Source organism: Phalacrocorax aristotelis, chromosome 5, assembly GCF_949628215.1.
Source record: "Phalacrocorax aristotelis chromosome 5, bGulAri2.1, whole genome shotgun sequence".
Taxonomy (NCBI): domain Eukaryota; kingdom Metazoa; phylum Chordata; class Aves; order Suliformes; family Phalacrocoracidae; genus Phalacrocorax; species Phalacrocorax aristotelis.
In genome coordinates this window covers 58,697,702-58,713,208 of record NC_134280.1, presented here as the reverse complement: position 1 = coordinate 58,713,208, position 15,507 = coordinate 58,697,702, and the positions used below count along the sequence as shown (strand labels likewise).

The 15,507-nt window shown below is 37.2% G+C and overlaps 1 protein-coding gene across 3 annotated transcripts in view; it reads right to left on the bottom strand.

The window, feature by feature from the left end:
• Positions 1-5,643: 5,643 nt before the first annotated feature.
• ZNF143 (zinc finger protein 143) overlaps positions 5,644-15,507 on the bottom strand; it is a 42,290-nt gene continuing 32,426 nt past the window's right edge. For all 3 annotated transcript variants that reach the window (XM_075094784.1, XM_075094785.1, XM_075094786.1), the window contains 6 exons: positions 15,183-15,362; positions 13,821-14,048; positions 12,402-12,550; positions 10,848-11,009; positions 9,873-10,019; positions 5,644-7,637 (listed from right to left, as the gene is read on the bottom strand). In XM_075094784.1, the coding sequence (XP_074950885.1) occupies positions 7,554-7,637; positions 9,873-10,019; positions 10,848-11,009; positions 12,402-12,550; positions 13,821-14,048; positions 15,183-15,362 (950 nt within the window). In that variant the 3' untranslated portion in view covers positions 5,644-7,553. The remainder of the gene's footprint in view (positions 7,638-9,872; positions 10,020-10,847; positions 11,010-12,401; positions 12,551-13,820; positions 14,049-15,182; positions 15,363-15,507) is intronic.

The window sequence follows — 15,507 nt, the reverse complement described above, 5'->3', positions numbered from 1 at the left end:
CCCCACGACCGCACAATAAAATGGTTTTGCTTGGAGCTCTGTTGCCTCAAGGCACGTGGGTCACTACCCTTTTCTTTTGTAAGGCCTACGTAGAAACATTTCCGCTTGGGTATCACATCCTTATGTATTTCTCACACTTCCGATGACCTGAAAGCTCAAGACAGTTTTTGTTTTCAAGACAAGCAGTGGTAAGCCACAAGAACACAATTTCTGAGATTATGGAACCTGAAAACTAGTTTCAGAAAACTGAAAGGAGCCAACATAACCTATGAAACCAGGATTGGGCAGCATTTAGAGAGGTACAGCTACATCAAGCCAAGTCCTGTAAACATGCTTGGTGTGCAGTAGTTTAGAACCACAATAATGCCCCATTAAAAATACTCAGTTTTAAAACTGAAATGCACTGTATAGCACATACTAACTGAAGCATTTGAGTTTTAGAACAGATGATGCAAGAGAGGGCTATTAAAAATACATCCTCCATCTCTTTCTCAATTAATAGCCCACAGAGGGAGATGCAAAGCAGTTCCTAGTAAGTAAAACAACCCAGCCACTAGCTGTGGCTTGCTTCAGTCATATATGAAGTTTCCTTTTCTTTAAAACAATGTAAAGCCTTTAAAACTTTCAATAAATCCCTCCCCCTGAAATGTCAAAGCTGCAGTTTCCTTTCCAAACTCAACCTAAATATAACTGCTGCTGCATTGCTTTCTGGAGTCTAGAGACAGGTATTTAGTGAGGGTAAGTGGCAAACTGAAATTCAGAAGCCCTATTGTAAAGACTTTAACTAATGAATTGCTGCTAAGCACTAGAACAGTTTAAGTGGGAAAAAGTCAAATGGAACAATTTGGAGTTTGTACGGAGTATTTCTGAAAACAAAGATATGAGAGGAAAGGAGAAAAGGAATAGAGAAAGAAAAAACCAGCAGTAACACAACTATTTTAAAAGAAAGTTTATTTACAATCTGAGAGCAAATAAGGAAGGGAACTACTAAATAAATATGTAACTATAGAATGCATAGTTGCTATATACGGACTGCATTCATAGGCTCTCCATATGTATGGTTCTTTTGCTGTAGTTTGATGGGACCACAAACAGTTGTGTTGAAGAGATTGCTTTCCCCCAGACTTGAGTGTGGCAACTCTGCTATCCTGTCCACCATGACAACCACTGTAACTATTGTTAGGAGACATACAAACAGCCCAACTAAAAAGCACCACATAGCCAATTCCCTTAGAGAGGCACATTAGCGATGGACATCATCACAGGGAGAAGTGAGCACGGAAAAGATCCACAGGCTTCCACTGTGCCCTGCTTTCTGAGCCAAATTAATCCCAAATTCTCTGAAGCTGATTAAATTGTACCTTTGAGCCTCTGTCGATCTTGCAAACTAAAGCCCTGATCCTCCAAATAGATGTAACAGCACATAACCTGATGTCCAGGCAGTGCTTGACTGATATTCCTACAAATTTGAGTGGTTTAAGGGTTTTCAGGATATATTTGCAAAATTGGCTACCGGTTTTCTTTAATGCTGGCTTTTAAATTTAAAAAATTACTATATCAGCCTGGTGCACTGAAGATTTTGGTACCATAAAAACTTATCTGGGGAAGCACATGCTCACTGACAAACAGCTACTTTTAACTAGGAGTTTTCAAGCTTAAGGGAAACTGTTGTTCCCTCTTTTGTGGGTAGCAGGGGAACCCAAATAATGACGAATGGGGAAGAAATGGAACAATGGCCAATTTGTCTAGCTGTCAGAGGAAACTGCCACAGAAGTGGGTACACTGCCATCTTGTCAGGATTTCCTGCACTTACAAGTATATCTGCAGTCCCCCAAAACCACTTTGATCAAATTGGAAAAGTTTTGCCAAAAACTAGATGAAACCCATTCTACATCAGCCAGCATAGTCGTGAAACCATAATGAGTTCATCTTATTATGAAAAGGGTAAATGGAGCAAAAAAGCAGAAGAGGAGGAAGGTCAAGTTACTTATATGACAAACGCTACAGCCACTTGTGCCAAGGCTGTTGCCAGAGAACTGAGAGCAGCAACAGATCCGTGCTATTCCCGGCTTTTCTCTTGGGTTCCAGCAGGTACTCAGGGACCAGCGTGCTTGTCATTGGTGCCAGTGATGGCACCAGTGTTCACACAAGACTCAGCTTGATACAGGGCTAACAGGTCTCAGTGGTAGCGTGCCAACTGGGTCATGTTGTCTCCAGGTCACTGACAGCTTAAAGGTGAACAATTCAAGTATTATTTTATCAGGGGTTGCGCTGCTAACAGCTGCTGTTAGCTGGCAACCTTTTTTTCTTCATTACAAGGTCCAGAGTTGAATGGGTTTTCCATCAAAGGTGAACCGTCAAAGGCATGCCTGTAGTTGATGCTGCCAGTCCTTTTACTGTTTTTAGCCTATAGTCTGCACACAGATAGAGCATCTCTTAAGGATGTATTCACCCAGGAGGCATAAATAAGAAGAGCAAGAGAACAAGGTGGAGACTAGAATGGGGGAAATTTGACAGCATGTAAGGATGCCTCCCAAAGTAGAGAGCAGCTTCTGGGCTCAAAATCTGGGAATTCAAGGGAAGATCTGAAGATACATAGGAGTTCTAATGTACAAGGTACATTAAAAAAAAGCACAGGTCTTGCCAAGCAGTCACGTACAATTCAATATTTCTCTGTGACTACGAGAGCACTCATGCTTAGCAGTTTTTTGTGACTCCCTTTTTGCCTGCGTGTTTGCCTTTTAACATTTGAAATCTCTGCTTCCACAGAAAATGGCGAAAACCTGTTCCCAAGAGCTGTATTCGGATCAGAAATTTCCTCCAAAATATCCTAAAAATTGAAGAGACAGAATGACTGCCATGACTGAAACCAGGTACAATTAGAATGCCCCATTCCTGTGCTGAAGTGATCAGAAGTGAATATTTTTTAACTGCAGTTAAAACCCTGAAAATGTCTAATGCACAGAAACTACTAATTTACCAGTATCACTAACTAGCTTTTTTTTATTTTTCTCCTTCAGGGAACATGAAAATCTTTTACTGCTTCAGAACCTGAGACAGATGGGATTTAAGGGGGTCACATTTCCATTAGAGATAAATACAAAGACTGTAGGACAAAATGCTTTTTTGTTGATATAAGCTTGTATGTTTATTGGGATAATTATCTGCTTTGAATACAACCCTCCATTGAAAAAGTCTGGTATCACATTCCTGATAGGGTTAAGTGTCAACCATTTATTGCTAGCGGTGATGGTCTAATCAGATTGTTAGATTTTGCCAACTGAACTTTACTAGCAGAATGAAAAACAGCATCAAAGGAATGTCAAACTGCTGGCAACACCTAAGCTACATTTTAAAATACATATAACACAACACGGAAAAATGCTTATTCCTGTGTAGTTTACTACTTATAACACAAGAATTTAAAGTGGCTCTTGGTTTTTTTGGTCTCTTGTCATAGGGGTCCAAGATTTGGAAGGTTTTAATCAATGGAGCAAAAAGTACTGTTGGGGGATCTGGTGTTCAAATATATACTGCTTTGCAAGAGATAAAAAAAAAAAAAGAGTACCTTACTATCAACAACCAGCTGGATTTTGAATTTATGCATCTGCAAAGGCAAAGCATGCACTAGTTACTTTCTTTTTCAAGATAAAAATGATGCAGGCTGAATAAGTAGATCTTTAAAGTTCCAAACAACTGTAAAGTAATAGCTGAAGAGAACACAAGTTACCCTTCGTTTCCAGCGTCTTAACACCTTAATGCTCAAGAAAAACAATTTGCTTCCCACCCAACTACTAGTGAAATTTCATCTGTGCTGTATTTGAAAATTACACCGAAAATTTTACAAAACATTTAGTTGTTTTAATTCAATGCCAAACTAAGAGTGGGTGGAATAGGTTTGTTATAGGGCATTTCTGCATCTTGGTAAGTAGAAGCTATGGTCAACCTGAGGTGTGTAATCTGACTAACTTCAACAGCTGTTGACTTAATAGTGCTGAAGTTGCCAGATCCAGGAACACTCCTGATCACATCCTTACCCCATACCATCTTTTCCTGGTGTCTAAATATCAATTAAATAGCTTCCTGTCCCTGGGGAAGGCTCACTGCCTCTGCACTCTGAGAAGTACACAGCATGCAGAGTGATCTTCCCACATTCTAGTACAGCATGATCATCACAGAAACCAGAGCATCCAAGTCAAAACAAATTACTCCAGCAGTAGAACTAGAGTAAAGTTTATGAAGAACTGCCTTGCAAGGTCAGACATTTTGTTTATCTGGACTATCAGCTCTGTCCTCCTGCGTGCTAAGCAGACACCACATGCCTTTTCTCCCACACTGTGCCTGAATATCTCTGGTATCAGTCAGCTGATGGGTTGCTGAGCTTAATTACACCGTGAGGATTATGGCTGTTACAACTTTGTTGTCAGGCTTCAGGATTTACACTTATAAAAAACACATTCTTCCAGCATCAGCCTATTCATGTGTGCTTTGGCATTAGCTCTTTAGGGTAAAAACTGTCCTATTGTTATGTTAGTGTGTCTGGCACAATACGTCATCAGCCTGGAGCACCAAAAATAATTGCCTCTCTCTTTTTACTACCAGGAGAGGCACTGAACTACAGTAAAGAAAAGCAAAGCCCACAGTGGTGAAAAACTGTAGAAACATTTAAAAGGGAAAAGTTGCAAAGTCCAGAGAGATTTTATTTTTATTCCTTAAGGGAGGAGTTGGTGTAGGCCTAAAATTCAGATCTGAAAGAAGCGACTGGGAATGCTGGAAATGTGGGAGCCAGTTTGTATGAGGAAGTGATATACACTGAGTTGCTTTACTTTATAGGATTCCTCTTTTATGAATTATTTCCTTCTACAGTGCCAAGAATTCCCTTTGAGACAGAACTTTCAAAAAGAGGAATAAAATCTATGGGGAATGGATAGAGATTTCTACTGCCAAACGCTCAATCCTTTTTTTCATACTCTCCGTTTCTTCCTCCTGAAATCCTTTTCACCAATATTCCTGTCTAACCTGATTTCATCCTCTCTGATCTCCACTACAGGTCCTTCCGACACCAACATGCAGCATCAGCTTACCAAAACAGCTCCTTCCACTCTGGTCTGAATGGAAGGAGGGCAAGGGAAAAAAAACCAAACCAAAGAACCAAACCAAAACACAAAGATGCCTCTACTCTGAAAACAAGCCTATTATGAATACAGACCTCACAGCTAAGACACATAATCACCTCTGCTCTTCCCTTTAAACACTAAGCAGTCTAAGTCAGTCTGGCTTATTTATTCAGTAAGTATGTTTTCCTTTTTTGGGCTTTATTGGGGTAGTTAGCACAATATGGAAGCACAACCTTTGACTTGGGAGTTTTGCAAGAACAACTGGTAGGATACCAGTAAGATTAAATATTTTTAAAATACTGCAGCTTTTCCTGACTGAGCTAGTTCTGAATACTCTGCAGCAAACCAACTAGTATGAAAGAGGAAAGAATACTCACATTTGTACAGAGATCAGAAAATGTCCTGGGAAATGAGAAGTACCAAGACCTGAAGTTATTTCTTTGCTAAGTCAAAGCCACAATTCCAGCCACTGTTTCCAGAAACTATTAGCAATGAAATTTAAGAAGAAAACCCTTGAACATTCATGTCAAATGATACATCTTTAATTTCTAAAAAGTGATAAGTACTAAGAAACTGATCTAGTTGACAAGCAATTAATCTTCCTTGCATAGTACATTTATCTCCATGGGGTATCAAGAATTAAAACACCAGGAAAATGGGCATCTAAGTGAGCAAGCAGTCTCAATCCTATAAAAGTTAGACAACCTCAATGTTTCCAAGTTTTACTTTGTAATGGATCCAGAGAATATTCTTTGCTTTGTCCACATCTATCCCACAGTACTGTATGCTTTCACTGCACTTTTCAGTTGACCGTCTGTATGAAAAGCATAAAAGGCTGCAACCCACACTGATACAGTAATTCACAATAAATTAGCTTAATTCTGTTCAAACTTGGCCTTTTTGAGGTCAAATACCTCAAGGAACATAGTTACGGACTTTTTTTTTTGTAAAATGTGTACCTCACAATACTTATCAAATGATTACTTGATTAACACTTCATCCAGAAGATGTTTAATCCTTCCCTTGAGAAGGTGAGGCTTCAGTTTCAAAAGCACTCAACACTCATCTAAAATAAGCACTGAATCTTACACAAAGCCAAAAAATTTTAACTTGCTTAACAAGCTTACTAACAAGACAAGAGTAAACACACGTTTTCATATTAAAAAAAATTAAAGTTACATTTTACTGTATGTTAGCCATATCTACAATGGTTTTTTTTCCTTCACAGAATGATAGATGGAGGGGAGCATTGTACTTACATCATCATTCATTAATCCCTTTTTTCTAGTAACTTGTGTCCTGATTTTCAAAAGCACTGATTATCAGCATATCCTAGGTACTGAATGGTAGCAGCAGGCACTCAGAACTGTTGAAAATAGACTATTAGTACTTATGCCGCAAATGCACTGTTTGAAAATATTCCTCTTGAAAACAGGTAGTTGATTTTTTAAATCAAAAATGGTTGACTAATTACTATTTTAACCATTCTTGTAGTGTTTTAGAATGTTTAAAATAACTATTAACACTAATTACTTAATACACTATAGTGGGTTATGATCAAAATTAATATGTCAAAGATTTCAATTTATGATAAATAAACTTTGGAAAAATTTATACAAGGCCGTAAATAAATAACTTGAACTTCAGTCTCATTAGAAAGTAAAACAGTATGTCACTTGACAATATCATCCTAGCTAGACAATACAATCTTGCTATATTTTATTGCATAATAATTTGAGAGTAACTTAAGTAAAATATGTAAAGAAACAAAATCATTAAATTTACTTCCTTTAATATTGAACAACCCAAGTGTCTCCTTTGTACATAATCCAATTTAAAGATAATATAATTAGCACTTCCAGCATTAACAGTCTGTATTTACAATGAATGAGATGGGGTGGATAATCTGAAGATTATTCAAAGCTGTATGAAACAAATCAAAATAGGAAGATTTGCAGTAGGCTCAAACTCCAAGACATTTCCATTTATGGAATGCAATTTAAAAGGCTTTGTTGTCTTTATTACTTGTAAGGGTTCCTGAAATGATGATTTCTAATAGTATGTTAAACATGAAATCTTCAGTAATGCCTTCATTATTTGTACATGACATTAAAAATTAATTCCAATGCTTCTATTTAATTTTTCACTTGCTTGTAGACCAGTCTGAAATCTGATGAAAGGATAACAAGGAAATTTACTATATAATCCTAATTCCATATTCCTGAATATACAACAGTTGGAAGTAGATGATGTCAGTCCATTCCAAGGGTTATGTACACAAAACTTACAAAATGTTCTTCACTCTTGCATAAAATGTGTACACAGTATCAATGAGCAGGGAACTTCAAAGTTTTTATGGGTTGCTGCTGGCATGGACCTTTGTTGACTGAAAATAGAATACCTTTCACTCTATTGTTCTAGTAGCAGTTTTAGAAGTTAATCATCAATCCCTGGTGTTTCACCCTGTTGTATTCTGGAGGCTATTCTAATGGCTTCTTCCAGAGACTGTTGTTCTCCAAGCTGAAACAAATGCATTTAAAGATAAATAAATCCCAAATGTTATACATGGATATAAATGTGTAAAAAAAAAATAATTAAAGATGAAACCCAAGATTTAGATATGGATCAATACTTCAGCACAAATAAGTGTGATCAATATTGTCACACCTCCTATTGGTAATGTATACTAGCAGCTATCTAATCAGCATGACAATTAAGATCGCTTCTGATAGCGCATTAAACTGAGATTCTATGTATTTGCCGAATAAATTTTCTTCAAAGAACTGCTGCATAGCAAACACACTTAATGACACACAAAGTAGGTATTTCAGCTTTGCAGATATAACAAAGCTAAGATTAGGCTTTCAAAAGTCATTGTGGCTGTTGAATTACATTTTAACACTGGTAAAGCAAATAAACATCTTCAATGTTTTCTTAACTGTCCTGCACAAAGTCAGCTCTTTGGAACACCATATGACAGTGACGTATATAAAAACTGTATATTTATTGCAGAATCCTGACTGGATGAAAGAGCAGTCATGATGACACTGCTCGATTCTACAGGAGAGGAAATTATCTGGTAGTTGCAACTACAGGGTCATCAGTGTATCTGGCATTGTCAGAAGCAAAATCAACTGACCCTGCATAAAGACAACTGGACACAATTTTGGGAAAGAACCCATGAAGTTTTGTAATATGTACACCATGCACGTACATCCAGTGATGTAAATCCTGAAGACAAGCTCAACCTAAAAAAAAGGTAAAGCTGGCCTTTATCTTTTGGCTCAGGAGAAAGATGTATGAGATCGTGAAAAGTAAAACTAGATGATTTGACAGATAGACCTAAAGGGACTGTTCCAAATATCGCTTGTAACTTGTTTTTACAGTCACTGAATATCACATTCTGGAGCCACTCAAATCAAGAAGAGCTCTGTTACCACCTCCTTAGGACTTCAATCTGGCTATCAGGTTACTGGCTTTATCAGTATTTAGAAACCAAATGGATCCATTTATTAGTGTCCAAGTACAAAAGAGAAGCCATCAAGAGCTCAGGAATAATAATATTTTAATTTTGAATTCTCTCCCTTCTATTTGTATTGTGTATTTTAAATTTAATTAATATAAAGATACTTCACCAAAAGCTTCTCTGCTGGTAACAAAAGAGGGACATGTGCAGAGAGCGTCTCTGTTTTCCTTTCATCCACAGGACACACTGCTAAGGGTATTCCTCTCATGCCAACAATTGCCTTCTGATATGCCTTCTCTTACATGCAGTTTTGATTACAGCCAACTTGGCTCAAAAGACAGGAGTTCAGAATTAAGAGCTTCTTGGCTTTCATTGCTCTTCAATCAGGATCTGGCGTGCTATTTTCCATTTAACAAAGGGGAAAATAACAGTCTCGCATTTCTGCTTGAAGGTATTAACACAATTCCTTTCAATCTGAGCTCTTAAGTGAGTACTGTGCATACATACACTTAGACTGCAACATTAATCCTGCGATTCAATGCCCAAAGGTTTTGATCTCATATTAGTTTCAGCAAATACAAACAGTTTGAAGGAACCAGGCTTAAATGGCCATTATGTCCACATGCAAAGTATATTTTACCCCAGAAAAGAAATTTGTGAGCACATTTTCTGCATTTCTTCTTCTATTTGAAGCTATTTCCAAGAATCTTCCAAGGATGCATATTAACTTACACTGCTTAATACTGATTTGTTTAAAAATTCTTTTGAGCATCTCCTCTCTGCACAGCCACACTGATGTTTTTATATTGGTATTTGTCAGAGCTAAGGCCCATCACACAAACCATACTCATGGCATTTACATGTTCTCATTTCCCTTTGAAGTTCATAGGGTGTATCACATCCATTAAAATTATCCTCCTCCTAATTGTATGCACTTTCAGAATGTATGGTTCCTTGAGAGTTTGGCTTTATACATATCAGCTCTGTATGCTGAAGGATGAATGAAAGCACTTTTCCGCTGGAAACCTGTGACTCTGACCAGTTCAGCTGACCTGAAGTTTGGCCCTCCCCTAACCTCCCTCTTTTTTCAAAGTCCTACAAGTAGATTTGGAAAGTCAGGTGCTTATTATTCCTCTTCCTAACCCTATATATTATTTGAAATACGAGACCACATGGTTATGGACTATTTTTTCAGGGAAGCCAAGCTTATTTGAATAATTTTGTTACATGACTAGGAACTTCTAGCTCTAGAAATAAGAAACACCAAAAAACATTTATCGCCATCTTACCTGTACTGCAATTTGTGTCCCATTGGATGTAGCCAACAATGTAACAGGTCTAGTTTCTGTAGTTACTAAATGGTGCCCATGTTGCTGATGGCCCATTTCTGATGAGGCACTATGAAATGCTGCTAAGTCTTGAGCCACAATAGCAACCTTCAAGACCAAAGGAAGAGAATCAGCTGGATGACAGATCCATTAGCGTTACTGACCTCATACAATGGTAATCCTCACAGTTAAATTCAAAGCTGTGATTATTCTTTAGCATAATTTTATTGTGCAAAAGATACATTTAAGAAAGGTTGCCATCACTATGTTCTCAAAGTTATCTGTTACCTCTCAAAATATAAATATCCTTAGAACTCCACGGAAGTTCAGTGGCCTATAAGCCTGTGATTATTTATACATACAGAGCATGGTGATTAATAAGTACCTTCATTTTCACAAGGCGCATTTTTAGAACAGTGGAATTCATTTTAACTTAAAGATTAAAAACGACATCACTATATTTCTACTAAAAAAGTTACCTATTGTATTTGTATATTAAAAAGCAAACCACAAATACATACTTACCCACATATTTCCTATGTGCCAAATAACTTACAGTCCCATAATATTAAATGATAAATTTACAGTTCACACTGGAATCTATTCTTAGCTCTGCCACTCATTTACTATGTGACTTTGGGGAAAATACTTAGCATTTCTAGGTCTTATTTTACATACACCTAATTGAATTGCTGGACGGATACCTCAGAATTTTTTCTTGATGCCCAACTGTTTTTAAAACATTCTGCCATGCATTGATATATAGCACTGGAGTAGAACACATCATACTCTTATGAGGGGAAAGTTATGGCTAGGTGTTGAAAGCTGCTTTATTTTGACAGATCTATGTGAATGACAGAACTGTGATGGCTTAGGTGCCTATTTTATATGATCTTATAAAGGAACATTACAAATATATGCAGGATAGTATCTCACCTGCTGTCCTTCAGTGCCTTCTGCAGTAACCATTGCTACAGAATGTGTGCCTGCAGAAGAGATCACAGCATCGTGGGCAGGAACTGTGATGGTGGTGCCATCTTGTGTTACCATAGTGATAGTATTGCCAATGGCCTGCATATCTGCCTGGGATATGTTGACCTGAAACAAAAAATTATTCCTGAAGTAAAAGAAAAAAAGGTTTGATTCCTGCTCAAGACATACCTGAGTCTTAGCATTTGGCAACATAACATCTGTTTTTAAGTACGGTTTGAAAAAAACCAATAATATGCATTTGAAGTGTAACAGCATTTATCAAACAAATTCCTGCTAATTGGTTCAGCAGAAATACTCCCGCTAGTTCCACTTCTTCATCTGAAACATGCAGTAATGCAGAACAAAAAGGCAACTTGTTGATAATAGCAGGGAAAAAGTATTTTAAGCCATGATAACTGCATGGTAGGTTATCTATGCCTGTGTCTTACACAAGAGACAATGTGACTCAAGGTAGTACCACCTGACATTTTTATCTTAATGGAAGTACTAGAGGGGTTAGAATTTAAACCACAAATAAACAATTCATTAAAAAATTGATGATATAAATTACTGATGTCTCCAGTATAAATGCATTAGGGCATCAGATACGTGATTTGATGTCTGATTTACAAGGTAATAAAACACCCCAGGACTAAAGTCAAGCTGAAGGATAATTTAAATAAATACAAGAACTCCATGTCAAGGCTTCTGCAGGCCTTCATTTTAGACGGTAAAAATGCCAGTTACTTAGTATTACTGCATTGTTTAGGGCTGGCCATTTAACAGCCCCCTTTAATATTTAATTTCCAATTTGAATTTAGAAGATATCTTTCATATGCTCCTGGCATTTCAGCTACCTTTCCAGCTGGGATATAAACTCTTCCTTATATGCCTTTGATATATTGCCATGGCTAAACAAAAGAGTTGTGCTGAAATCCCCTCCCAATGAAATTTCATATGAAATCCTTAAAAAAATACATCCACAGGAATTTTCAAGTGGAGGTAGTATCAAAGCATTCCTTATCCTCTTGTTTATGTTAGAAATGCTAAGAACTGAACACTACCAAACAGCTTGTAAAGCAAGCACCTGGGCTAGAAAGATTTCCCACCCGCCAGTGTGTGCAGACAAGACAACAGTGAAGATGCCCATCAGATATTAACTGAATAATCACGGAATTTGGAAAAACCTCAGAAACTAGGCAGTATATATAACAACGGTTAAAATAGCCCATGCCTACTTTAAGAGTGACAAAGACAACAAGGATAGGCAATAAATCTAGCTTTGTATTAATACAGTTTCAGATGTCAGAATATGTGGTTTAATTTACGTATTCCACAGGAGGCCCAACCCTAAACATATCCTGACTCAGCTTCAAAGAAGATTCTTTCCTTAAGAAACCCATGTACATATTTATCAGGAATCCTTGCTGATTTTACAATGCACATGGAGTATCTGCGAACACCTGCCTCAATTCTCAACATGTTCTTTGTCAGCTCTTTAATGCTGTGGTTACTTACATGTTGGGTTCCGTCCTGGGATATTAGTGCTACTTGTTGACCTAATCCTGATTGAGTAACCGTAGCAACCTGTGCAGAAATTACATCTTCTCCCTCTACACCTGTCACATAGGTTATCTGGGAGCCTTTGAGAACATCTTCACCTTGACCTATTTGGTATAAAGAAGGCAAGAGGATAGTTTACGTACTCTAAATGCTGCCACGAAAGCAAATGATAAGGATTAAGTGCCAGCCTGGGTTGAAGGTTTTAAACAATTTGATGGGAAAATTGTAGTGGAAAGATGAGAACAATAAAAGAAGAAACTATACCAAAAGCAAGTCAGAAAGTCTGTTGTTTTGGAAACATGGAGTATAATCTTTTAGCAATGAATTTTAACACATATAAATACTACACAAAGAAAATATACATTTAGTTTATAAGCAAATATTAAAGTAGTGACAAACATTTCTAATTCATTCATCAAATGTTAACCTCTCCATAGAAGAGGCTCCAAGCAAACACAACTGGCAGTTTTTTTAAAAAGTTATTAATTAACAAACATACAGAAGACACAGTGATGCCTTTGTGTGAAGATTTAAGTAAGTTCATGATCTTAATAAATGTTTAACCTCAGCAAATGAATCTTATCATTCCCTTAAAAGAAGGAATTAGACTACACCAAATCTGCTTGTGGCATTCGGTGCAGTTTCCCACGTACATGTAGCAAAACAACTTTTCTGACCACAACAGTCTAGACATGTATTTCCTATCTTCAGTCACATCTAAAAGTCACAATTTGACAAGTGATATTTGTCCTATCACAGTGCTTCCTTCAGTCTGATGTTTTATAGTCATGGGATTCAATACTCATAACATGAAAAACATTCTAAGGAGTACTGCAGCACATGAGCTTATTTTCATCTTTGCCTGCCTCTAGGACAGTTTACAGAAACTGCTATTAACCACAGCAAAACGAGCACTGTATCTGGGTGCTGCAAAGACAGATTTTCCTTTTCTCCAGGCAGTGCCTTTACTCCTGCACAGACTGTCACCAACCATGGTGTTACACATACTCTTAGAAGAATCCTAAAGAAAAATCCAGTAGGTTGCAAAAAAAAAAAAAAAAAAATTTTAGATTCTCACGGGTCCCTTCCCGCATTCGTGTTTATAGCAGGTTTGCTGGGACTGCAACTCAAATTTCTCTCTTATCACCAGGACTGCTATAAATGACTTTATGATCTGGTCAATTACTCTCTCAGTTTCTGTTTACAAGTTGCCTACCACACTAAAAAGTCCTACAAAGAAGTTAAATAACTTCATTAAGTACATCAGATTTTTATCTCTGCTTTCATTTCCTCAGTTATAAAAAACCAGCAAAATATTATCCAGCTTTTTTTGTTTGTTTGTTTACAGCAAGAGGTTCAAAGACAAACTCTAACCTGGAGGTGGCTCAAAAAAAGCCTCTTGTTCTTCTTCAATGGGTTCTGTGTCATTGTGTGCTGTCCGCTTGTGCATAGCAAGAGTAGAAATCTGCTTGTATGTTTTCCCACAGTGATTACAGTTATATGGTTTGGAATGAGTATGTACAACATGATGTTTGTATAAACTGGAATACTCTGTAAAACGTTTATCACAACCAGGAACTGTACAGACATAGGGCTTCTCCCCTGTATGGGAAAATGAAAGGGATAAAAAGAACTTTATCCAGGATGCACAGAAAATATTGTCAACAAATGATATTTAGCAACACACCTTCATTACCAACCATACTTCAATTTCAAAGGCAACAGGGAAGCTCAAGCTCACAAAGTTTATCAATGCAGCTTCTCAACTGTCTTTTTTTTAAAAAAAAAAACAAACCACAAAACACTACAGCCAGTAAAAGTTGGGCCCTTTTTTCTCCCTATCATTCCATCTAAAACATCCTTCTGATGAAGGCAATGATACAGGCTGAAAGCTGCAATATCAGTATGGCATTTTATTGAGAATTATGTTCTTTTATTACTCTAAGCCCCATACTTTTCCTCAATGATCAGGTATGTTGATACACTCTTATATCTCACTTTTGAGTTTTTATGCTCTGAAGAAATCTATAGTAAGCATATGTTTAAACAATTATGGTTTCATGTAAAAACACCTTTCATTAAAAAAAAAATCAATGAAACAGATGTCCAAGTTACATTATAAACTAAAAAGATAATCTGAGATACAAAACGTACCTCTATGAAACTTGTCTGCACTTCTATAAAATATATAAGGCTACCAACAGGATATGGCTTTTACGTTTTAGAACCTTTGAATTTGTGCTGGTTATTTCTGACTAACCCTGATAATCAAGTCGGATAAATACTTTCACCTCTGGGCTATTAAAAAAAAAAAGAAAAAAATATTTTGACCACTCCAGTAGCAAGGAAAATACAGCTGGGATGAAAGGGTGACTCACAACTGTGAGCCAAAGTCAAGCTCAGACTTGTGCTTTACTGTTAGTTAAGAGCTCACAACGGAAACAAGTCCCAGAACCACATCTGAATTTAGCCCAATGTCCACTGAAGACAAGGTTTTGCATTTGTTTTAAAGAACTCTGTATCCAAAAAAAGTTCTTCTGCCTTGACAGCAAGGTGGGAAACCTAACTCCTTAACTATTCTCAGCTGAGGGAAGACAAAGCCTAAACTCAAGTACCAAGCCAGGTCATGTAAACATGCCTATACCCAATTACAGCGCACCATAACAACATTCACAAGAATGACACAGCCTCTCCCAAGCAGATTTCAGTTCAAAATATAAAACATAGCTCATATACCTGTGTGTATTCTCACATGATTCTTATAATTAGTTGCACTGGCAAAAGCTCTCCCACATCCTGGCTCTGTACAGTAATAAGGCCTTTCGCCTGTATGTGTCCTGATGTGAACCTTTCTAATATTAGACGTTGTGAATGACCTGCCACATCCTTCAAATGGACACTTAAAGGGCCTTTCACCTGGAGGGAAAAAAAAAAAAGGTACACGTGCAAAAGTTAAAAGAACAAAAATCCTAAATTACACTTAGACTGAATGTAGGAATCTAAAGCTACCTAATTCTCTCTTTGAGACCCTCAGTCAGAAATAGCATGAACATGCCACTGC